Source organism: Rissa tridactyla, chromosome 7 (genome assembly GCF_028500815.1).
Source record: "Rissa tridactyla isolate bRisTri1 chromosome 7, bRisTri1.patW.cur.20221130, whole genome shotgun sequence".
Classification (NCBI taxonomy): domain Eukaryota; kingdom Metazoa; phylum Chordata; class Aves; order Charadriiformes; family Laridae; genus Rissa; species Rissa tridactyla.
In genome coordinates, this window is record NC_071472.1 from 40,080,812 (window position 1) to 40,104,901 (window position 24,090).

General features: G+C 42.9%; 1 protein-coding gene across 1 annotated transcript; it reads right to left on the reverse strand.

The window, feature by feature from the left end:
• Positions 1 to 136: 136 nt before the first annotated feature.
• ACADL (acyl-CoA dehydrogenase long chain) lies at positions 137 to 15,955 on the reverse strand. Its single transcript, XM_054209672.1, has 11 exons — positions 15,797 to 15,955; positions 13,752 to 13,913; positions 12,174 to 12,311; positions 11,575 to 11,739; positions 10,548 to 10,614; positions 9,123 to 9,287; positions 8,340 to 8,441; positions 7,007 to 7,120; positions 4,883 to 5,010; positions 2,633 to 2,719; positions 137 to 812 (listed from the first exon to the last, which is right to left on the reverse strand). The coding sequence occupies exons 1-11, from the start codon at positions 15,868 to 15,870 to the stop codon at positions 719 to 721; spliced, it is 1,296 nt and encodes a 431-aa protein (XP_054065647.1). The 5' UTR covers positions 15,871 to 15,955; the 3' UTR covers positions 137 to 718.
• Between the last annotated feature and the right edge of the window lie 8,135 nt (positions 15,956 to 24,090).

Here is a 24,090-nt window from a genome sequence, read left to right on the forward strand (position 1 = left end):
GGAAATACCTGAAAATACTCACCAGTATCATGACCTTCCCTTCCCCGAAACTCCCCCTCAGAGCCCTGAGGTGAACACAGGGGCAGAGGCAGCGCGCCGGCTCTCCCTCGGGCTTTGAAGTAACACGGACAACCACTAAATTGCATAGAAATGCTTTATTGTGTTTGTCTGAACAAAGTGATTAAAATAAGGCATTCAGGGTTACATGTAAACATAGCGGCCAGTGGTAGGTTCCCCCCCAGCCCAGCGAGCAGAGGCACAGTAGCGGCGGCAAGTTCTACCTGGACACAGTGATACTTGTCAAGGGGAAATACAAATTCGAAGGTATATTAACATTTAACTTCTGTTTATTTGTAAAGAACGTGGCTTCCCTAGAGAAGATACTTGTTTCTGAAAAGCGAGGGGTGGATTCAACATAGTGGCATCAAGTCTGAAAGACTGAGCTACCCATAACGTTCCAGATGCAAAACTGCCTTTCGCTAACAGAACTTTTGGCACCCAGAAAATTACTCTGTGTCATCCAAAGATATTTAAAATGAAAGTTCATTAAATATTAGATATCCTCCCTATGCATACACTGTTGTTACTTTTAAGTGTCACTTCCTTGAAAGAATATGATACACCACATTCATTTTACTTACATTCTGATGTCTGATTTTATGCCATATATTAATACAAAAGGATTCTGGGAGACTCTCCAAAGGAGTAAGCATCTGCCCTACTTGTCACTGACAATGTCTCTAGCAATAAGTTCTTTCATTATTTCATTGGTACCGCCATAGATTGGCTGAACACGGGCATCCACAAAAGCTCTGAGGAGAAAAAAGAATAATAAAACAAGGCAAGATTAAAAAACAACTCCTCAGAATGGACACATAATCAAAAGAAAAAGATATCAACTTTTATCTTTGAAGATCCCTTGATATTCCCATTTTTGAAGAGGTTCACATTTTCAAAGAGGTTTCAACTACCAAAAATATTTCATCTTTCCAAGGTACTGGGCCAAACTAGGGATTTGGTTAGTATCTCTTCCCTGTTTTTTTTGTTTACATTGTAAAGTCTCCACTATCCCCCCTTATTAAACCAGAATAAAATTAAGTTCTATAAAACCAGATTCCTACCTTTTCCCCTTCTCCTCCCCCCGTTTTTGTTTCCCCTTTCCTCACACCCCTGAGCACCAACTCAGCTCTGGACACCGAAGCCCCCGCTCGCCCACCACGCACATCCTGCACCGCAGCACAGCCTGCGTGAACTGCAAGACCCAGGTGCCTCCTTGTTGTGAAAAAAAAAAAAAAAACAACAACTTCTGCAGAGCCAAACTGATAGTTATCACAGTAATTTGCTCTAATGCTCTAATGGTGATCCTGTCAAGAGGACTGGTAACGGTGCTGTCAGCTCTTTCTTTGAGGTGGGACTCAAACACCTTGGCAGGTAAAGAAAGCGTTGACTGGTTTCACATCAGCTGGCTACAGCCTTCTACCGACACCTGCTACATGTGGGCCAGCAGCCGAAAAGCCACATCCAGCCAAACCATTTCCATCCTCACGCTGGAACCAGCACCAGTACACGCACAGCTGGTGATGGCACACAGGACGATGACAGTGTGCTTTTTCCATCTTAATTCTGCTTCGTTATACAGAGAGCAGCCCAGGAGCAATGCGGCATTCTCTGGAAACACGCATGTTGCTGAACCATGGGGATAATAAAACCCTGTACGGACAACTACCGCATGCACAGATAAGCAGCGGTTCTAGGACACCCTGAACTGGGCTTGCTGGCCTTCCTATTTAGTAAGATAGGGTGCAGCACACTCACAAATTACAGCCATTAAAACATGCAGGAAAGTTATTTTAAAGCAACATTTCACACTGTTATTGTATTTAGAATTTAAAAAAAAAAAATCTAAGCCTACTCAGTTAAAAAAATTAATTTATCTGCTTATGACAACTGCACAGCAGTCGTGTTCTTGCTATTTCTACTACCAGATTACCCTTTTTTTTTATAATAAAAACAGCACCAAAACCTCCATTTAGTATGGCATGTACACAAAAGGAAATACATCTTCAGAGATAATACACAAGAAAATACATAAAAACTCCATAAACTTCAAAGTAGGCAAAAAATTGGGAATGGCAAATTCCTCTTTCTACATAAAAATCTCTTCGCTCTTCCATTTAAAAAGGTGTAAAAAAGCTGAACGTAGCCAGTCATGCTCTTGATTAGGCAATTTGTTATCTTGTGGTATTACACAAGATTTAGGCTGACCAACATGTTTTCTTTCCTTCATACGTATGCATTTAATTTCAGATTACACGTTCAAACTAGCTCCCCTCATTTTTATTCTTATATTGCTTCTTTGTTTTTTCAGTTAACATTTTCTTCTAGAAAAGCAACTTCTATTTCGTGAAATAACAGACAGTAACTGCTCCACAGCTTATGAGTTATTTGGAGAATCAAAACAAAGCCTTCCTGCAGACCTCTGTACAGTAGATTGCCTTTCAATAAACATGATGAGAAAAGGAACAGTAAATCAGAACTAACACAAAATAACTGACAAGCAGACGTAAAGGAAATGCCTCATTTTACTTTGGTGGAAATCTTTCACCGTTCAAGTCTGAAATGTTACACTTACTTTGCAATTGGATACTCCCACATGTATCCCCATCCTCCGTGCAGTTGCACACACTGAGTGGCTATGCTGTTTTGGAGATCAGAAGACCTTAAACGGCCAAAAAGAAATTTGTTTTCAGAAAGATGTTATGCTGTGCAACATTACTAGAGATACAGATAAGTTAGCAAGACAAAAATATAACCAAACCTTTTACTCTCTCTAACTTATCTTAAATGCCGGCCCTTAAAATACTTTATATTCTGAGGGACTTTTTTCTTCTTACATGGTCGGTAAATAAATACCGTTCAATTTAATGTATTAAATCTTTGTTCTCCTTATGGAAGAGCTCTCAGAGAAGGAAAGCTTTCAAAACAGACAAGCTTCTTCACCTTTCTTACAGGCCAAGAGATTTCTTTTGTAAAGCAGGCTGATATAGACTCTTTTCTTACCAAATCCCTGAGCCTTGTCAAAAACTAACAGCACCACAGGCTTCCCACCTCCCCCACTAGCAACACACCAGGATGCTCTTTGAGTTTAGCCATCACCTGGGGATAATTCATTTTCCTTAATAGATTTTATAGTTCTCAACGCTAAAAAAATACTGTAATTCTTAAGCAGAATTGCTCACTGGAAAACATGGATTTAACTGCCAAATAAGATTTTAACTGCACTAGAAGCTCAAGCTAAAGTTAAAAGACATGGAAAAAAACCCACTTTCTAAGCACCCAACTTTCAGAGTGGTACCAGAAGGAAAGAAAGTGATGATTCAAGTCAATTGCTTCTCATGGAGGAATGTAAGAGTCCTTTTCCCCAAACCACGCCTCTCCATTTCTCCAGACAATCCCCTCATCCAATTAAATCCGTATAGTTTGCTATACCAACTTTAAGTCTGCAGTGGCAAGTTACTGCAACTGTCTTCCCTAAATATATTTTCAAATTGATTTAGGTATATAATACAACCTGTCACCACAAAAATAAAATCTACAGACCTTTCATCAGATATTAGGAGAGAGATGCACAAACTGTTTTAAAATCCTTCAAAGCTCTAACTCAAATCATCGACTATACAGAAGTTTGAAGCAAAATTAACTGGAGATAGTCTCCTGAAACACTAAGGAATAAAGCAATTCTACATTGAAGCTTTTTCTAGACCATGCAAGATAAGTTTTATGGAAGGGAGTCACTGGGACTCCACTAGGGAAAGGGGGAATCCACAACAAATTGTGGTGCTAAACTGTGGGAGGGTGGGGGAGTTTCAAATGCCTCACTTTGGGAAATGTGTTGAGGAAGTCAGTCTGAGCCGGCACTAGTTGTTTCCTCCTCCTCAGAATCGAATGCCTCTGCTCATGTACCTGGTACTTCTACATAATCAGTGCCAGGAACAGCACTCAATCAAAACCCTTCCTTTCATTGTAAATATTTTCTCTGGATTCCCTTAGTGTTCTCCGCTCATTTCCTCTACGCTTATTTTTAAAAGGCTAGAATCTGTAAACCTGTGCATCTTGCATAAAATTATTTGTTCATGTCTGATGTGTTTTTTTTTCATCCCATCTTTGCAAGCAAAGCAAAACTATACAAATTCATGTGCCACTATCTTAGAGGCTTCTACTCATCCAGCATTCTCTGGTTAAGCCTAAGTTAACAGATAACACCACCGAGTACGGGGAGAGGAGGAGGAGTTCTGGCCAATAAAGGAAAGCACCATTTAGTCTCAGTTGCAGCAACAGCTGTAGCCAACTATTCCCTCCCAAAACCAGAGAGCTTCAAAAACTGGCTGGGTCAAACAGCTATCGCTAAGTAACATTAACTAAAAAGTATCATACAGGCTTCAAATAAACCTGCACTTTTAAAAAACCAAACATCCCCCCTTTAAAAAAAACAAAACCAAACATCCTGCCCAAAAAAAACCCACCCAACTACAATTTGCTACAGTAATGGTAAATATTTACCTAAATACCATTGAATTACTCACTTTTACTTGAAGCTAAAGCTGAGTCTTGATCTTGTTACTAATGGAAGCCTGTTTTTAAAAGTACACTATTATTTTGAAATTGATCTGTTTAACCAGCACTGGTTTTTAACCTAACTAAGATTTCTGCTGACTACATGATTAAAGTTAAACCTAGTGGTCTCTACTAGAAGCTGGCAATGTTATTATTAATCAGGCAGTAATTTTATCTTTTCATTGCATCTGAACAGTTCTGTGTTTTTATCATTAGACTCCTGTCGAGATCATGCAAGTAACACTTCCAAATGACTTTAACTGCATACCAATACTTTGCCATAGAAGCTGTGGAGGAGTCCAGACGTTTATCTGCATGCAGCTGCAAACAGTTGTCCATAAAAGCTCGGCCCACGCAAATCTGTGTTTTCATTTCTGCCAACTTGTGCTGTACAGTCTTATTTTGGAAGTGGACAGAGGAGGCAGAGGAAAGAAAGAAGTAGTACAGTTTTTAAGTGATATTTGAAGTAGAAAATGGAGCATTTTCTGAAAGGATTTCTGTTAGAAATCACTATTTCAAAATACTTTGGCTCTTTACACCAGAAGACAGCTTACTTTCCATACAATTATGTCTTTACCAATCTTATTAGAGGAAATTACTGCCCTTTACTTCACAAGGTCAACTCAAAACATGACCTTAAGTGAAAAACCTCAAGAGCCTAAAAACAAATTCCTAGAGAGCAGAGGCATTGGGTGCTCTGCCACTCTCAGCTCCCTCTTGTGGGGGAACATCCTTTGACATCGTAGAGCCACTTATTTCCCCAATAAATATCATTTTATCATCTGTTGAATGCTTTTTCTATGCATTCAGTTCTTCAGAGTTTAATTAACATGCAAAGAGACACAAAGGAAAATTTTAGACTGTCAGAAAATTTTTCAACACTGAGGTCTGCCGCGTTGGAATTCCAAGTTTCTAGATAGAAGAGGTGAAACCCATTGCTACAGTTATGTAAAACCAGACCAGGCAAGTGGTCAACCATCTTCTTGTAATTCTGGTAGGGAGCTGTTAAAACACCACCCAGTAACAAAAGCTTTTTCTAATCTCACAGTCCTAAAATGGAATATAAAAAAATAAGTCTTCTTGCTTCCCTTGACAATAAATATAACGGGCCGGTCTACTATTACAAAGAAAAGATTTAATTTCAAACACTGGACTGTGGCATGACTAAATTAATTAAGCAAGGGAGAGCTCTTCAGAAAGGATTTTTGATTATATGCACATTCTAGCCATCAGCAACAAAAAGGAAACTGAAAAGGTATGCAAGAATGGATTATTTTGGCAAAAATAATACACTTTATGAAGTTTATGAAGTAAATTCTATCTGTAATTACGGATTTGTCACTGTTAGCTTTAAAAAGAGATAAAGATCATAATTTCCTGAAAGATACCTAGCATTCCAGCCTCTAAAGGGCCCAATTCTGCTGCTATTAACAACTAAAGATTTGGTTTTGACAAAGGAAGTCTCAAGATTTAGAAATGGATTTTTAATTATCTCAAAAGTATATTAAAAAAAAAAAAAAGAGGCAGCCAACATCCTCTAACGCATGAGTCATTTCTATCCTATAAACCAAACATGCAGGAGCTTGGTCTGCTTCAGCCCCAACAACTAATGTGGTTTTCACGAAAACTGTAACAACGCAACACTGCGGAAACCAACATCTGTTTTATGACTGCAACTAAAGAGCGCAGGCATAAATGTCTCAAAATACAATTAACTACCACTGTCAGGAGTGAGATATGCTCAGAGAATGACCCAACAGTTTTATCTACATTCACTTAAACACCCGGCTAGCTGCTAGCTGAGGAATCTCATTACAATGTCCATAAAGCTGAACACAAGCACCTCCGTGGGCATTCAGGCAGCAAGGTCACTGCCTGGGAACCCCCACCAGCATCAGCCTCAAAGTTCATTTGTCTGCAATGCATAATGTGCAGAGGAACGCAGCACCTGCACATGTCCCAAGCTCTTCTGCAGTCTGCAGGATTCCAGGCAGATACAGAAATACGTGCAGGTGTAACAGACCCTGTGATTAGGGCCCTCCGACAGTAAAACACAAGCCTAAGGGCAACCAGGTAATTTTTCTTCATCAGCAGCAAAACGCCAGTATAGTTTCTGCTTGCATATTTCACTTCCAAAAACAGCACTGCTGGGAAGTAACAGAATTGTAAAATACATACATAAAGACTTTTGTCATGTTGGGGTTTATTATTTTTGTTTTTCAAAAATGAACGATGGGTATGGAGGCAAACAGCCACAGTCCAACAGTGAAACCTGTGCAAACAGTCCTTTGAAAACAGCCCAGTGATTTTCATTTGCTCACTATTTCACATGCACAGATGTAAAGCAAATGCACACTGGAATACATACACAAGTCTCCCAGTTCAAACTCACCTGCAAGTGTGCAATTGTCTTCCCAAAAGCTTTTCTTTGCTTCACATAATTCCTTGTTTCTTCAAACATGAATTCACAACTGGCAAGAGCCATATCAGCAATGAGCAGTCTTTCCTTTTGAAACACAAATTACAGAATCCAGTTGAATTAGTCCTACATTTCTCCATATCAGATGCACAATTGGGACACAGATGGTCAGTGTTGTTCACTAAGGGAGGGGGACAGAAGTCCCACTAAGTATCAAACCAGACACACTGCATTACTGAAATCAATGAGTGGGACAAACACCTTGCTGCCTGAAGCTCACTTGTAAGTCTTTGATGGGGTGATGTTCTATCACAATGACACAAAAAATAGCTACAAATGAACCACACAACTCTTACTGACCAAAACATTCACATCAACTTCTGTTTCAATTACTGGTCTTCACCGCTCAGTTTGAACAACAACTGTATTTAAAAATTTCAACAGGACACTTCTAGAAAAAAACAAAACCTACTACAAAACCCTGGCTGTTTTTTCCTTCCTCGTGACATGTTGAAAAAGAGAAACTAAGTACAGAAATACTTCTAGCACCACTGAAATCATCTGATGCATCATGTTGAACCTGTTCAGGAGTGCATCTATTTCTTTAAAGCAGTAAAAGATTTCCTTTGATGAGGTTTCGTATTCATTCACAGTATAAAATTAAATAAACATGATTCCTTCCAGATGAGGCAAATACAAAGTCATAGTTTTGACAAAGCACAGTCACATTTTAAAAAACCTCTTTGTTTCTTTGTCCTCCCCAATAATTCCCAAACTTCGTAAACTAGCTCACAAACTGTTATTTCCACTAGCAGGGTATTTTGTTATATGGACAAAGAAAGAGTTCCTTATATCTTTAGTATGTTTCTATCGGTAGAAGAGCTAGAACAGCAGTGCTTGCTTGTTTCTTTAAATAGAATGCCAAATGCATCGGAGCCCTCCAAGCTATATTTAATTCACTAAGCAAAGTGGTTTCATGGTAGAAGTATACAAGAAAACCGTGATACTTTCTTTTAAATACACTACCCTCAGGTTCCTCAATAGCTGGGCTGTTGACGAAGGGATCTGTCTTTGAGCTGGTGGGATATCAGCATTTTTACCAATGCCCAAAGAACAGCACTTTTAGCACTAGGTACTGTGTTCTTCAGTTAAAAAGCAGCAGTATCAACACAATGTTGCCTACAGACATCCCAGTTCTGAGCCCAAGGTGGCTCCCCACGAAACGTAATCTTCAAGACTAAGACAGATCTTGCCATGACAAAAATTGTCTCTGTATTCTTCCTACAAACCCTCACATTCCTCTTACCTGAGGGAGCTCTGCCATCAGATAATAGAACCCTTTGTTCTCTTTTCCAAGCAAGGCACCGGCTGGCAACCGCACATCTTCGAAAAACAGCTCTGCTGTGTCCTAAAAGGATTTTAAATGCAACAGTTCATAGCCTGACATTCTCGTCTCTTCACCCCACTTTTTTTGCCCCATTTTTTTCATGCTACTGTACACTTTAACTTGAAATCAGAGAATCATTTAGGTTGCAAGGTCTTCCAGAGGTCATCCAATTCATCTCCTACTCAAAGTAGCTCCAGCCAAGCAAGCAGCTGAGGGCCTCGTCCAATTGTGCTTTCCAAGGCTCTAAAGCTGAAGGCTCCACAAACTCTCTGGGACCTTCTTCCAGTATCTGATTACTTTTGTGGTGAATTTTTTTTTTCTTAACACCTACTTAGGATTTTCCTTAATGTAACTGGTGTCCCTTGCCACTCTCCCTTTCACTGCGCTCCTTTAAGAAGAATCTGGCTCCATTTCTACAGCCAACCATTAGGTAGCTAAAGACATGGATAAGATCCTGTTCTTCCAGGCTCCTTCAGTGTGAACGAAACGAGCTTCCTCGGCTTCTCCCTGGACATCACAGGCTTCAAACTTCCATAGGCACACTCAGCATACATACTTTGCATGTATATCATTTGTGCTCTAAAGCCTAAGACCTAGAATAGCACCACAGTTCCATTTTTTATTTATTTAGCTAATGGCAGGCATTAAGTGGTTTTAGACTTCTTCCAAGTCTATTACATGTTAGGGGTTGTATGAACTCACTTGAGCTTTCAGGCCAATTTTGTTCAGCTTGCGTCCTTTGATGAAACCTTTTGTTCCATTTTCCACCAGAAAAAGGCTGATTCCATGAGCAGGAGATCGGGCCTCCCGGTTTGTAACCGCAACCACGATCACCACATCACTCATCCAACCATTAGTGATGAATACCTGTAACAAAACCAACGAGCTGGGTGGATAGATGTTAGAAAAGACCTTCAAGCAGCATAAAGAAAACTTGCACTGATGTTTTCACAGGTGAACTGAAAGGTAAGGTTTAAGTGTCCAGAAGAATTTTAAGCTTTAAGCTGTCTGAATTAAGTGTTTTGGAACGAGGTCTATTAAAGTAGGAATTAGTTTGAGAAGTATTGTGTGGGTCAGAAGTGTGAAGTTCAAGAACGCACAGATCAGTTTCTTTTGTCTGTCCCATCATAAAGAAGGAATTTGGTCTCAAATGAACACAGAGGTTCTCCTTCCTAGAAATTAAATTAGCAAGGTATAACATGCAAAACTATGAACTGCTTCTTGTCGTAACTGCTTACTATAATCCTGTAGAACGACTCATGAACCTGCCAAAGTGACCCATCTTAACTCCAGCAAAAGAAACGAGCTATCTGTCCTGCTTGGCTTCAGCTGCGCAGCATAATCAAGTATCCTTTTGAACACCTCTACCTGCATGTTTGCTTGCACACATTCTCACATTCCCTGCTTGCACAAGTTCTGCTAAGGTCAGAAGTCTCTCTCAGTACCATGTTATCAGCACGAGTACAGAGCAATGGGGGGAGAAAGAAGATAAAGACTTCTCATAGCTTTAAAAAAAAAAAAACAAACCACACACCACCCTGTTGAACCCACACTTCCATTTGAGCGCTACTTCTGCCTTCTTGCTTTTTTACAATGGCAATGAAAGAAGAGGTTAACACTGTCAGCTTTGCAACAGCTTGACAACACGCACAGAGCATCTGATGCAGTTGGGTTTTATACTGCCAACATGATGACCAGCAGGCTCATGAATACAGATTCCACGGCTTGCATTGTGGTCACACAAGGTTTTACTCGGGCCACTACAGTAGTAGTATATATATTTTGTTGTTCAACCTCAGCACTAAAAAACCAGCCCTGGTCCAGTTCATACTATGCAGGACTTCTTTCTTCTCCCCACCCCCCCCCCTTTTCTTCCCAGCTTAAGGGAAAATAGGCCTTTTGATAAGGTTATTTTAAAGATATAAAAAGAACCTATTCAAGCCCATCCATAAATTGACAGCAACAGAAATGAGATAGTAACTGGGGAAAAAAACCCCACAACATAACCCACAAAAAAACAAAAGTGAAAGGACTGGGGGAGATACTAATGCTGATGTACATCCTTCACTGCCCAAATGCATTCAGTTCCCAAAGCCTATGAGTGGTATACACATCTTGTTCACTTACCTTACTCCCATTAAGAATCCAATCACTTCCATCTTTTTTCGCATATGTTCGTATTCCCTGCAAGTCACTAAAATGAAATACAAAAGGTCCTTCAAGAAACCATTTCAGAAGCTGCAATTTGTATCTTTAATTCTACCCAGTAAAATGAGGTGGATTTTACACCACCCAGATATGGGCTCAGTGAAAACGCATAGGAGGATAGTGAAATACGGTGAAATAGCTTAGAGCATAACACAGAAACCACAAGCACGTTGTGGGAAGGGATGATAAACCTATGCAACTGTACAAGAACACAAGGTCCCATTTTAACATATCTGCTTGTAGAAAGTGGTGAAATACAAGCACTGACACCAATGGGTCAGCATCCCCTTACGCCAATATGCCTTGGATGACAAACGCCAGACAAAACGACATCCTCTAAGCAGGCTCACCCCTGATCAGGAGGCTCTGTAAAAAGCCACTGGCAACATCTACCATTTGTAGAATTATGACACCAACAGGTTTTGCTCTTCACCTGTCTCTCTCTGTTTGGGAAACCGGGCAGATCAGCTGTGTCTACTCCAAACATGCACTGTCTGCCCTTCAATAATGATGGGCAAGGAGGGACATTCCTCTGTTGGAAAGGACTCAGGGCAAAGAAAATAAGGTGTTCTGTTTCACAAGAGCTAATAATAATGCCAAGCCCTCTTTACCAAAGCATGTAATTTTCTCCTTACTACATTTCATATTAAAAGTATGTTCATACCACAAGCAAGTTTGTAACTATAAACTCAGACTATAAAAGCAAATAGAAAGTGTATTTGCCCACAGTGAGACAATACAGAAATGGATTCTGAGCGAATATCCATAAATGACAAAGCTGTAATAAAGTAATCTATATGTAACAGGTTTTTTGAGTTCCTACCTAATCTAGGATATTGTCTCGTCACTAAAACGACTATATAACCAGAAGGCTCAGAATTTTTTTCACTGACAAGTCAATAGAGAACACATAATGTTAAGACCATCGTTTCAGTATTTAGCTTACCTGCCAGCCCCGGGTTCTGTCATGGCAATAGCTCCAATACACTTGCCTGCAACCATTTCAGGGATAAAGCGTTTAATCTGTTCTTCAGAGCCATAGTTTGCAATGTAGGGCATGACTATATCTGAATGAAGGCTGAATCCTGGGCCCGTACAGTTAACATACATCCTTGAGGAGTGGGAAAAAAAAGGTGTTCATAGAAGTACTACAGAGATCTAAATATTGAACTTTACACCGTTACAACATAGACCCAACAATGAAGAAAGCCCCACCACACAGAAGTCTCCCACAATCTGAGCTTGTGGCACTTGTACTGTTATTTATAGAATGTACTTTCACGGCCAAATGGGTATGTAGCGTATCAGCCTAATGAAAATGCTTCCCCCAGCCACAGAGTCCTAACAGTGGAGCACTATGACATTTGTTACTTAAATAACCATCCATAATGCTTAAGAGGGATTTACATGCATCTAAACTATGCTTTCCCTGAAGAAGATAACACCATTTTCTGTAAGCAAACATATTCCATAATGAGGACATCTTATGGAAAAAAATCTCTTGATAATATCACTGAAATTGTTCCTGAAGCGTCTAGTACTTACTGCTCCTCCCAGACCACGGCTGAAGAGAGAATATCTGCTCCGATGCCTCCATGTTTTTCAGCAATAGCAACACCCAGCAAACCCTGCTGTCCAGCCTTTTGCCAGAGCTCCCTGCTCACCTGGCCGTCCTTCTCCCATCTGCAAAATGAACACAAGAACAGAGTCATGCATTAAAACCCCCATGTGCTACTGTTTATTTGTCATGGCTGCTGCTTTGCTAGAACATCCCACCCATTCCAGGCTCTACTTCACCCATCACCAAAGCTTCTCCTCGCAATAATCCACAATTGCATTCACTGGTGCCACAGCTGTCTCTCCACATCAGCCCAGCCTATTAATATACTCTGCCTGAAGCCTCCTTGTTTACTTAAAAGGTGTGAGAACAGAATGGTTCAAAGGTCGCTGAAGTGAACCAAGAACACAAGTCCAACTTGTTCCAGGCTCTCTAGGAAATCATTGTGTCAGCAAGCTAGCGAACAGGATCCTCAGTAACCTCCAGCAGAGCCAGAGCCTGTTCACAAACCTGCACTAGAAGTCATTCCAACAAGAGATGAGGGAAAATATCTGGTTTTGTGGACAGATTATGACTGTACGGTGGAAAAGCATACTACTTTGAGGTTATGGTTTGAGGATGAAAAAATAGTTGGCAACAAGCCTGATGTAAGCTGTTTCCATTGCCTCCTGCTGCTCATTTCTGCCCCAGAGCCACAACACCCCACCCACTCAATTGTGCCATCTCAACTGTTTGTGGATGCACACTGTGAGCTACACCAGGGAACTCATCTAGCAGCAGGATTTCAGAATAAGCCCTTCGCCACCCCCCAGTGTTTTTGTAGGAATGTTTTTCAACTAAAGTAAAAATTGCTTAAGACACTACTGCAGCTTAACGCTTTCTGTTCAAAAACATATTCTGAGTTCACTTATTTTCTTTCCCAACTATAACATGATTGGAATCAGCTAAAATAAGGGCAAAAAACACCCTCCAGCTCTAGTCCAATGGAAGTACGACACTTCTACTCTGTGCGGAAGACCACACATATTCCCACAGAAGCAAAAAAGACAGAAATTTAAACAAAGATATTTTGTGCAATTTTCTTGGCAATACGTAATCCAGTTTACCATCCCATGTGTAATGTATTTACAAAATCTACTGCAATGTAACCTAGACACACTGTCAATGCTATTTTGGATGACAGCAGTTCAATAGTGTGGGAACTGAACTGTCTCCCTAACTCTACGCCCAAGACATCAGCGTCAAGAGTTAATACCTATAAGCAGGGATACTTTCACTGCAACTCTGTAAACTCCATTTGTCTGCTTATAGGCCTAAGACAAGGATGCCAGATTGCCTACACTGGAGCTCAAAAAATGCAGCAAATTTTAATTACGTGTGATTTTTCTTCATGTATGATTTTCATAGGCAGGTTTGTTTTAATACAGTAAATTTGAAATAGAAAGCTTGTAAATGAAAGCAAGTATCCTGTTTATCCTGTCATATCAAGCATAACACTCCAAAAAGCATTTTGGTGGAAAAATGCATATTGTTTGGCAAACTAGAATGTTTAAGAGGTATCTTACTCAGCGTGAAAAGGCAGCACTTCTTCCTGAAAGAACTTCCTGGCACTCTCCCTGAAGATATCATGATCTGATGAGAAGATCCTCCGAGTGCCTATATCAACCAAACTCTTAGCAGAGGATGGTTCTGGGCGCTTTGTGCCATGCTGTTCAGTTTGCAGAGGACTAAAAAAGACAAGTGAAAGCATCTGTGAGGACACAGAGACCCATCATTTACATAACCTTTTTAAGAAAAAGGAAACACCTGTGATGTTAAACATAGTTCACATCCCAAGGCTACCACACTGTTAGCTCCAACGGATACCTACAATAAATATAAAGATGTAACGCACACTGTACTTCACTGGGCTGTGAAAGGAGGTAAGACAAGATCGGTTCGTCCTTAATGCTTCAAATAAATTAAAAACAATAATAATACACACATAGGTCAAAGGATAAAGTTCTGTTCATTACAGTTGATAAAACTCATCACTGCTTTTCTCCCTGCCGCACCGCCTCCAAAATGCAATTCAGCTCAATTTAAACTGAGGGGGTAACTTGTTGAACAAGTAAACTTTTTTGTGTGTTTTTTTCATTGTGTACGTGCCCCCAAAAGTCTCAAGATCACAAATCCATGACAGTGAAGGTTCACGCACTCAAAATAAAAGCAAATACAACACAGATTTGCACGCACTGAGGGCTGTACTACACTCTGCATTATCACATATATTTGCATAGTTCTAACCTTGAAAACAATACTTTCTAATTCCTTCGAACTTCCAGTATTTTTGTTGTACAGGAAGGCTAATCCTCCCAAAACTCTGGTAAAAAGATACATACAAATAAAATGCTTCTTTAACAAAAAAAAAATAAATCTGAAACAGTGGTAGATGTCAGCAGTTGAAACCACACAAGTAAAGTATAATTACAAAATAACAGGGAAGGGTTTGCTTCAGTGCTGAAAACAAAAATTCACTTCTTACATTTGTGCACTAGGTTCTTTGACTTGCTTTTATTTTATTGCCACAAAACATGTGAAATTATAAATAAAGAGCCGAGCTATGCTAAACGGAAAAGGCATTTGCTGTTCCTTCTCAAGCTATTTTGCTCATCTCTCCTCAGTTTCCCAGCACAGCACCGTAATTGTGCTTAGTCCCACAGAGCTGAGCCTGCAGTTATTTACTCCATGACTGTGACATAACTCACACTCTTCCTGGTGCAAAGGATTAAATGCCTGAAACACATTAAGATCTGAAACACAGACTCTGTTTAGTGATATTTGGAAGAAACAGGCTACTGCAACTTGCTTGTTTGGCATTTTGTACCCTCAAACACAGCCCTCCCGCGCTAGGCACACAGTGACTCCCCCAGAACCTCCACCTTATTTTTAACGCTGTTTACGATGACGGCGAGCTCTGCTGAAGACCACCCTTCTGTCCCACTGCGGCTCACAACCCCATGGCGCACAGGGCCCCAGGGGTGATCAGGGTGCTCAGGCAAGGACGCGCCCGGCCCCGTCACCTGCCGCCACCGCGGGACTCGGCGTCCCCCGAGCGCCGGCGGCAACTGGGGCAAAGGTCGAGCCCGTCACGACGACGCGCGGGGGTTCTCGGGCCTGGCGGACACCGGGGACTCGGCGGCATCCCGGGCCCAGGGGGAGCTCCCGGACCTGCCGGGCCCAGGCCACTCACCCAGACCCCAGCAGCCTCCTGCGATGGGGGCGTAGGCGCACAGGTATAGACCCACGCCTATATACACATACACGCCTGTGCCTATCACCTTCCCGATACACACACACAGAGCACGCATCCATACCCCTCCAGATATATATATATGTGGTGCATGTTCGCACCTGTGTATATTTGTGTATATCTATGTGTGCATATAGCACACACAGCCCATGAGAACGCACACCCCCAGCCCCACGCAGGCAAACACACACAGACACCTCAACGCGCCCAGGCGCGGGGGCGCCCGCCCGCCCTCACGGCGCGCCGCGGCGGGGCCCCGAGACGCAGCCGCCCGGCACCCCCAGCCCCGGCGATGCCCACCATCTAACGAACGCTAACCTGGCCTGGGCAGAGAAGGGCCGGGGGCCGGCGGCCCGCAGCAAGCCTCGCAGGCGGAGCAGCCGCGCCGCCATCTTGCGCCGCGGCGGGACAGGGCGGGCGGGGCGGCAGCGGCCTTCAAAGCCGCGGCGGGCGGGGGCGGTGCGGTCATCGCGCCGTCACGGGGCCGCGCTGAGAGGCATATGGGCTGGACGTGTTATTATTATTATTTTTGTAGTGATTGTTTTCTTTCCGGGTCGCTTAGCGGGCGGCTTCTCGGGTCCGTCGGCGTTGCGCCTCTCCTCGCCCCGTGTGTCGAGGCGGGGGTTTCGGCTGGCCGGAGCCTCTCTCGCGCAGCCCTGCAGTCGGCCCTGCTCCCGCCTCCCTGCGGTTACAAATCCCCTCTAATACATCTGCGCTTACAACAGGATTATGATGAAATATCTGTGTTACTATTGTTTTTCTAATGTAGCTTTGAAATCACATTACAGAGGGGAGGGGGGACGCGGGCGGCCGCCGGAACGGAGGGATGGTGCGCTCAGGGGTGGTTGGGGCCCTGGCGCGGGGCGTCACCGCTCCCGCCTCGGCCGCCGCTCCGTCCGCCCCCCTCAGGGCCGGGGCTGTCACACCTCCCCGGCTCGGCAGACCGGCTTTTGGGGGGCCTGGCGCCCCCAGACCTGGCGAGGGACCCGGGGCGGGACACACACACACGGGTACCCGAGCTTCCTTCCCCTCAGGGGCCGTTTTCGCGGCATCGGGAGAAAACTACCGCCCCACGGCCTCCCGGTGGCGGTGGCGGTTAATTTGCAGAAGAAACTGCACACCAAAGTCTTTTAGCACTCTTTTTTTTTTTTTTTTTGAGGGCTGCTTCCCTAAATAAGGATTTTTATGATTATTATGGAAAGCAGGGGCTTTCCAAACCACGGAGAGAGCATTCCTTGCAGGAAGAGAGAGCCACTGGATGTGGGGGAAAGGATGCAGATGTAACAGCCTGCTCGTAGCCCACCCTCCCTTCGCTCCTGTGGCCGCCATCCCACATGGGGCACAGCCCTGATGGATAGTACTCTCCTGACTCAGCCATTTGGAAAAGTTTTGAGCTGTAAATGGGCATCTTTCACTGAGAAGGGCGCTCCTATCTACTTCCTTTACCAACAAAACCCTGAGATACAAGCTTGGCTAGAAAATGGATGTTACCAGTTGTCACTGTGATGGGGACTGGGTTAAAACAATATGCAATCCCCATGGATGGGATTTTCCTCGCTCCTCACGTGGTGTTGGGGAACCTTCAGGCATTACCTTCCGGAGGCATGAGATGGCACAAAAATTGTAAGCAAACAGTGAGTTTTGAGCCTTGATGTTTGTTGAGAAATAATTAAAAAAAACCCAAACCTGAAAAGCAGATTGCAATGGCGCAAAACGCAAAGCAGATCGGCCCAGAAGATATTTTTTCAAAATCTTGTAATTTTAAAACTAATACTTTACTGGGAGGTGAATTTTACATAGTTGAGAGAATTCCCGTCGTTTGGGTGTTTCTGTATATTGATCCATAGTCTAAACCTGTCGTAATGTTTTGTGACAGATAAAAAAAATTATCTTTCTTTTGATCAGTCCCATTTTCAGCTATAGTGTTCCTACACCATAAGCCAGAAGATGGCACTACAGGAATAGTTTATTCCTATAGATGGGCCTGCCTGAAAGGAGTCTTGTCTCTCAAGGAGTGAATGTGTTTTCAGTGTGACACACTGTCAATTGCAGAGAGCAGTCTGGCTGCTTGTAGTTACAGCCAGAAGCACCTGCGTTACAAAACCAGTTGCAGCCTGAAAAGTTGTACTAATTTTTCATTTGGGAGTCTGATCTCATATCGGAGCAGGCAGGTGGGAAGCACACAGGGGCAGTTGAGAGGAAAGAAGTAAGACAGAGTTTGGTAGGAATTACTGAGTCTGGGTGCCCAGAGGTAAGATTTGGGCATGCTTACAGGGTCCCTTCAGGTAGAGCCTCCTAGGGGGTGCCCTCCTCGGGCTGGCATAGGCTCCTGGGTGAGCTCAGCACCTTGGTCTCGTGTCTGTTAGCAGGCAGGAGGCTGAGAGGGACATTTGCATTCCCAGGGATGCCCTGGTCACCCAGTTTACAGTCTTTGTGTCTTTGTTGCAGCAAGAAGATCTGGCAGGACATCTCCCATCACCCACGCACAGGGTAAAGTGATAAGGGAGCTGAGAGGTGGTAGATCCTGCCCTAAGCCACAGAAAAGCAAACTTTGTCCAGGCTTCAAGTATCAGTTCCTGGGATCAGGAAATGCCTCAAACAGACAGCAGCAAACAGATTGACATTTTTCATAACAAACAGGTTTTTGGGAAAGAAGGGTGATTGTAAAAAATCGGATATTAAAATCAATGATATTTTTGTTGCACATGCTTGTGTGCTTGCAAAAAACAGAGTAGAAATAAATACTGCAGAAGGGCAGAGAGTGCAAATGTGTTGTTGGCCTCCTTCTAGATGCTGATTCTAGTTTGGGATTGTGCTTTTCTTACAGCAGCCTAATGGGACTTTACAGAGACACAGCATAGCCAGGGTGAAGTGACAGCGGTGCACCCCTTCCTAGCACAGTCTGGACCCTGCACCTCCATTCCTCCTGTGGGCATAGTCATAGCATGAGTCTCTAATTCTGATTTTCCCCCTCTTCATGGTGATGCTTTCTCTTTGTTATGGTCATCTCCCATACCAGTAAATGGCCTGTCCATCCTTCCTGACCTCTGTTACAGATGGCTCAGGAGAGGGATATGGTTTGCCCCATGTTATTGGGTGTAAATTTTCCCAAATTAGTAGCTCTCCTCCTCTCGTATTGTGTGGTTAGTGGTGGACTCTTTCATTTGAGACTCCAAACTGCTAGAGATCTCTGTGTTACACTGGTAAACACTGTATCCCCCAGTCATACCCAGCACTAACAATATCCACCCCTCTCATATTAGAATTGTTGCCAGCATGATGTAAAGACACCAAGTCAGTGGGCATGCATTTTTTTCTGTCAAATAAGTCACCTACGTCTTTCCATGTGTGTTCCTGAGCTGGGGCATTATTAGTCTTATTATGTCTCCAGCAGCATCTGTTGCTGTGGAAGAACGTTCTCCAGGGCTAGGTGTGTTGGATTTCGTTTTGATAACAGACAGCTTAGTGTGGAAAACTACCAGTTGATGCAGCCCTTGGATGCAAATTTCCTAATTTTCCCCAGAGCTTTTCCTGTGCCATTGGCATGTACTTGGCTCTTAAGTAATTTTTGATATCCAAGGTACAAATCTGCAGTGGAAGAACTGCTTATAGGTATGTTCATCTTGGCTGATCTGTCATTCAAAAGAGATCCTCTGACAGCTGGTAAACACCATGTATAAGCCCTGAAGGTGCTTTCTGCCAGATGGCTGTCTATGTATTTGGATAATAGAGACTCCTGTTAAAAGAGTTATGGTTATGTGTATTCCTCTGTCTTGCTACATGTGATGATGATACCGTCTGTAAAGCCAAGCTGCAGAATCTGACCAGAAGTTTTGAAAACAGAGCAAGGGACGGCACTGACCCCTCTCACAAAGCACTTTATCCCCTTTTAAGACTTTCAGTCTGTATTGCAAAGAGTGTGTCCAACTATTCATGTCTGATATGAATAGCTGAGAGGTTTGTTTTCTGAGTAGGTTATTTAAAGCTTATGTGCTGTCTTCTTTCTAGAATAACCCAGTTGCCAATGTAACACGTCTGCCCATCAGGGGACCTGCACGTTCTTCATCCAACTTTTTTATGTTGGCATTATAGTGCAGGGCAAGCTGGAATAAGACACAGAGCTCTCAGCTTACTTCTCCCTTGATATGTGACTCTCCTTAGTGTGCCTTTGCGTGGGGTCACACAGTGTTAGTCATGTGGGTGCAAGACGATGTGACAGAGAGACGGGCTGCAGCTGATGTCCGTGCCTTCAAGTGGGCCTCCTTAGGGCACAGGCCTCTGGTGACCAGCTCTCATTCCTGGTGAAGCACCACAATTGCGCTTTCGCTCTCTGACCACATGTGGCATATAGGCACACCACTACCAGGAGAGCCAGCTCCTTCAGCGTGTGCCTTGGAGCACCAGAGAGATGCCACAGCCCTCCAGGACCTGCATATGAGGTCCAGCAATAGCTGAGTATCAGCAAGCAAAGGGATGTGGGAGTCAAATGTATGAGTCTCATGAGCTGAGAATGTGGCTTAGCGGGCCTGAAGATGATGGTGGCAGGTGATCTCTCACCATGGGACAAGATTTTGTTTTCCCAGGTCTTTTAACGTGAAACTTCAACTGCCAATCTAGGATGCTGGCCTGAAGTCTGTGCTGGCACGTCTTTGTTAGTTGGATAGCTGTCAGCCATTTTCAGCACGATTTGGAGCAGGACTGTATGAGTTGCTCAGTAAATTATTTCAAACTCACTTTTACCAAAACTCAAGAAGAGCAGCTGTTTCAGGGAGCACTCCCAGTAAAGATGGAAGTTACAGACTGAAGTCCTGGTTTCCTCTACAGGGAGAATTTGTTAAGTCTGGTACCAAAGAAGGAAACTTCAGCTACTCAGGTGTTCATTAGTCTGTGTTCACTTTAGCATGTGGCACAAGATAAAAGTTCTCAAAGATGGCTATGAAGAATTCAAAATTTCGGCAAAGTTTGTCTCTTGATCAGAGCTGTTGTCCTACGTAAATCAGATGCAGACCATTAAAAATATGCTTAATTTTCAAGTAACATAGATCAGAGCAGCAGGTTGTGAATATAAAAGGCAGATAAAGGCATTCGCTGAACAAATTGTAGGGCTGTACTCTGAGTTTGTGTAGATACTGGCCTGTCTTCCTTGCATGGCTTGTTTCACAACCTTAGCAAACTTGCCAAGAAGGTAGATAAGTCCCGCTCTTCTGAAAATGTGTTCTTGCAATGTGTGGCATGGCCTATGTGGGTTCAACTAATTGCTGTTTTTTATTCCCTCAGTGGTGTGCAAGAGATACAGTGATAACATCAACCCTTGTTCAGAAGATCAGATATGTTCCTTAATGACTAAGCAACAGACCAGAGGAAACCTTGTAAGTTAAACAAATGCAGAGGTGTTTTATTTGTTGTCTTCTAAAAACAAACTTAGCTTTTCCGATATACAGGAATGTTACAGATGAGAAACTCTGAATTGAAACCACTTTTTAAACTAATGAGGCAGTTAATAAGTACTGTCATTTGCATGGAGGCGAACAATCTGAAAAATGGTAGTGTTCAGTATAGCATGGAGTAAAAAATGGATCCGTTTTTGTCTCACAAAGAGCCAAAGAAAATGCCTTGCTGAGAAAACAGTCTGGAGAGCTGATATTTGGAAAGATAAAAGAGAAAACTTGTTTTGTTTTTGTGTCTCTGAATCGATAGAGCTGAGGAGTGGAATAGCCTAAGGAGTGTGCATAAAATGCCCATCCCCAGTTTCCCCTGGTGTACATGGCATGTTAACACACACAATGGTTGTGTTGTTTCTTGAAGAATACCCAGTTTAGGATATGCGCGTCTTCTGCAACAAGAGCATAGGAAACCATCATGGTATGAGGGTTGGGGCTAGCAGATCTGTGTGAAGGACCCAGGTGATGTTATATAGTGATGTCAGGCACCTCAGTAGTAGGAAATAATTGCTATAACACATATATTGCTATTGTGTTAAAGTGTTGGAGATGTCTCCAAATAGATGACAAATCTTCAGAGCCTTGGTCTGCTGCTGTGATGTGTCAGTGAGTATACACAGTGTTAGGGTCAATTAGTGCACTTTCTGTTCCTTCTTGCTCTAGGGAAGAGTGATGCGGCTGTTGTTGTGCTTCCTTGGTTTCTTAGTCTGTAGGTGGGAAGGATAAATGACCAGTGTTTAGCAGCTCCTAGGAGTGAGAAAAGAAGGCTACCCAGAGAGCGTTGTGAGGAGTCATGTCTGAACAACCCTTGCCCAAAGGAGCTTGGGGCAGTGGGTGGAGCGTGCTGTGTACAACACTCAGGTGCTGTAAGACCAGTAACTCACTCCTGACACATCAGGCACGCCTGACTGCTGTGCTTTGTTGTCCTGGATAAATGCCCCGTTCTGTTCATCTGATCTCTGTTTCTTCACTGAACTGCACCAACCACTGGCTGGAGACCGTTCTTCTAAAATAAATTAAAATCTAGGCCAAGACTAGGAAGAACATTGATGAAGTGCAGAAACAGTTGTTCCTTTTAAGAGTGCAGTGTCAATGGTTTTGACACTCAACTAACTCCTGCATGTAGAGGAAAGCACCTGTAATGTGAGTGGGGCTATGGGGATGGGAGCCTGTGCCCGATGGTCTCTTTGGTGGTGTTGATACTGTGGACGGCTGTGCAAGCCCATGTGGGTCTGGGATATCTCCAATGCAAAGCACCGTGAGTAGCACAAAACCTCTCTTTTGCTAGCTGAGGATCCAGACCCTCGAGCATTGCTAGACGGGGGGCACTGCTCCCTTTGCAGATCCCCGCTGTGAAACCCATCCTGCTCAGTGCATACAAATCCCCCTCTTTGGAGGGCCTTCTTGGCTATCCCTGGCCTGGCAGAAACAGCTGTGGAGATGTCTATGCTCATATATGTGGTGGTGGCTTGCTCTTAATGAGTACAGCCTGTGCCAAGAGCAGAATTACGTTCTTGGGTTCAGTGACTACCTCTCCTCAATCATTCTGACATTTCCACCTTGGTTTTGTAGGGTGCCTGCTCCACGGTGCTGGTCGCTGTGTCTCGTGTTGCATACCAAAGATCAGCTTGACCTTTCTCTGGGGATTTAGCCGTGCTCCCAAGGAGTTAAATGGTCAATTGCATTGAGTAATGGAAAGTATGTTCATTAACAATGTTCTATTTAAAATACAAAGCAAATGTAATGATGGCAAGAGGTGTCGGATGACAGGGACCGAGAATTACTTTTTCCATTTAGAGCCTGAGCAGATGCAGGGTCTCCTTCCCCAGCTGCCGGGGCCTTCCGTCTCTCTCTGCGGGTAAAGAAGGAGCTCGGTCATGGTACATCATGTGCTATATGGGAACGCAGTGTTACTTCTTGTATGGAATATTTCTTTCCTTAGGCGAGCAAAAAATAAAAGAGGGAGCAGCCTTTTTTGAGGTGCATTCCCCAGGATCAAAGCTCTGAGGGCTCCTTGTGTTACTAGTATGGAGGCAGTAGGTTGAAACAAGTTCAACCTTTAAGTGGTTTTGAGGCAAAGTAGGAGGTTTCCCTTCTCTCCTGCAGATGAGGCACCAGAGCTGGTTAGGTATTTCCAAACTGTGCTTTTGCTTTAGGTATCTTTTGGATAGGATTTATTGATGATATTAAGCTAACTGTAAAAGGGGTTTTGGTGTGTTTCTCAAAAAAAATGTCATTAAATTTCCAAAACATCTTGTTTCTACATTTTCAATAAAAAAAAAAACCAAAAAACTTGCTTTATGTTGAAGCTGTCACTGGGGCTAGCTGAAAGAGGCTAGTATGTAAGGAGTTTGCCATTCTTTATAAATGGCTGAATTATTTAAGATCACCCCAAAATGTTTTTGTCTTATGAGAACATGAATATTTTTTTCAGATATTTGTCTCTGTCCAAATTTGGGGTGGAGATTTTTTTTAAATTACTAAAACCTTTGGATGGCATAAAAATCCATTCCCTGTGCAGCTCTATGAAATACTTTAAGACTCAGTCTCAGTTTAATGGGAAAGGAGTATTCTCTTTGTTTTCATCTATTTTGTCTTTAAGAATAATTTCTGCTTTAATTTTTGGGGAGTAAGAGTAGTGTTACCTTGATTCCCAAGGTAACAATTAGAGTTCTGAGAAATACTCTTAGGCTGGTTATGTCTCATAATCTGGCATTTTGTTTTAAATAAAAATATGAATGGGAGTTTTTAAAAACGTGTGGCTTAAAAATCTGTCTAATCCTGCACTGATGAGAAGTCACTCCATTTTTTTAGTCATCTGGGCTTGGGCCCCAGATATTTTAGAAATTAATAAAACTTGCAATTTCAGAAAGGAAAATATGATAGAAATTTCAGCCTTTCCTTTAGGGCTGCGTGCAACCTTGGACTAGGCTGGTTCTGTGACTATCTGTCAATGCAGTGGGAAAGGGCAGCGTACAAAGGAGGCTGACAGCATATATGGTGAAGTGTTGTATTGTTTGTTGTTTGTTTGCTTGTTCCCAGCAACTGAGATCTGCAGTTTCTTGGGAAGAGGAACCACATGGAGTGTGTGCATATAGGCAGTATGTTGAAGAACAGTAGGATGTCTAACAGTCCCTTGAGAAATGCCCTCCAGGCTGAGTCCCTATGAAT

What these genes read in the sequence shown, in the direction of transcription:
- ACADL (XM_054209672.1), bottom strand. Translation starts at nt 15,870, where the DNA reads ATGGCGGCGCGGCTGCTCCGCCTGCGAGGCTTGCTGCGGGCCGCCGGC. An exon ending in TGATGGCAGAGCTCCCTCAG is followed by an intron (nt 7,121 to 8,339) that starts GTAAGAGGAATG and finishes GTGTTTCAAAAG; the next exon opens with GAAAGACTGCTCATTGCTGA. An exon ending in AGACAATTGCACACTTGCAG is followed by an intron (nt 5,011 to 7,006) that starts GTGAGTTTGAAC and finishes TTCCAAAATAAG; the next exon opens with ACTGTACAGCACAAGTTGGC.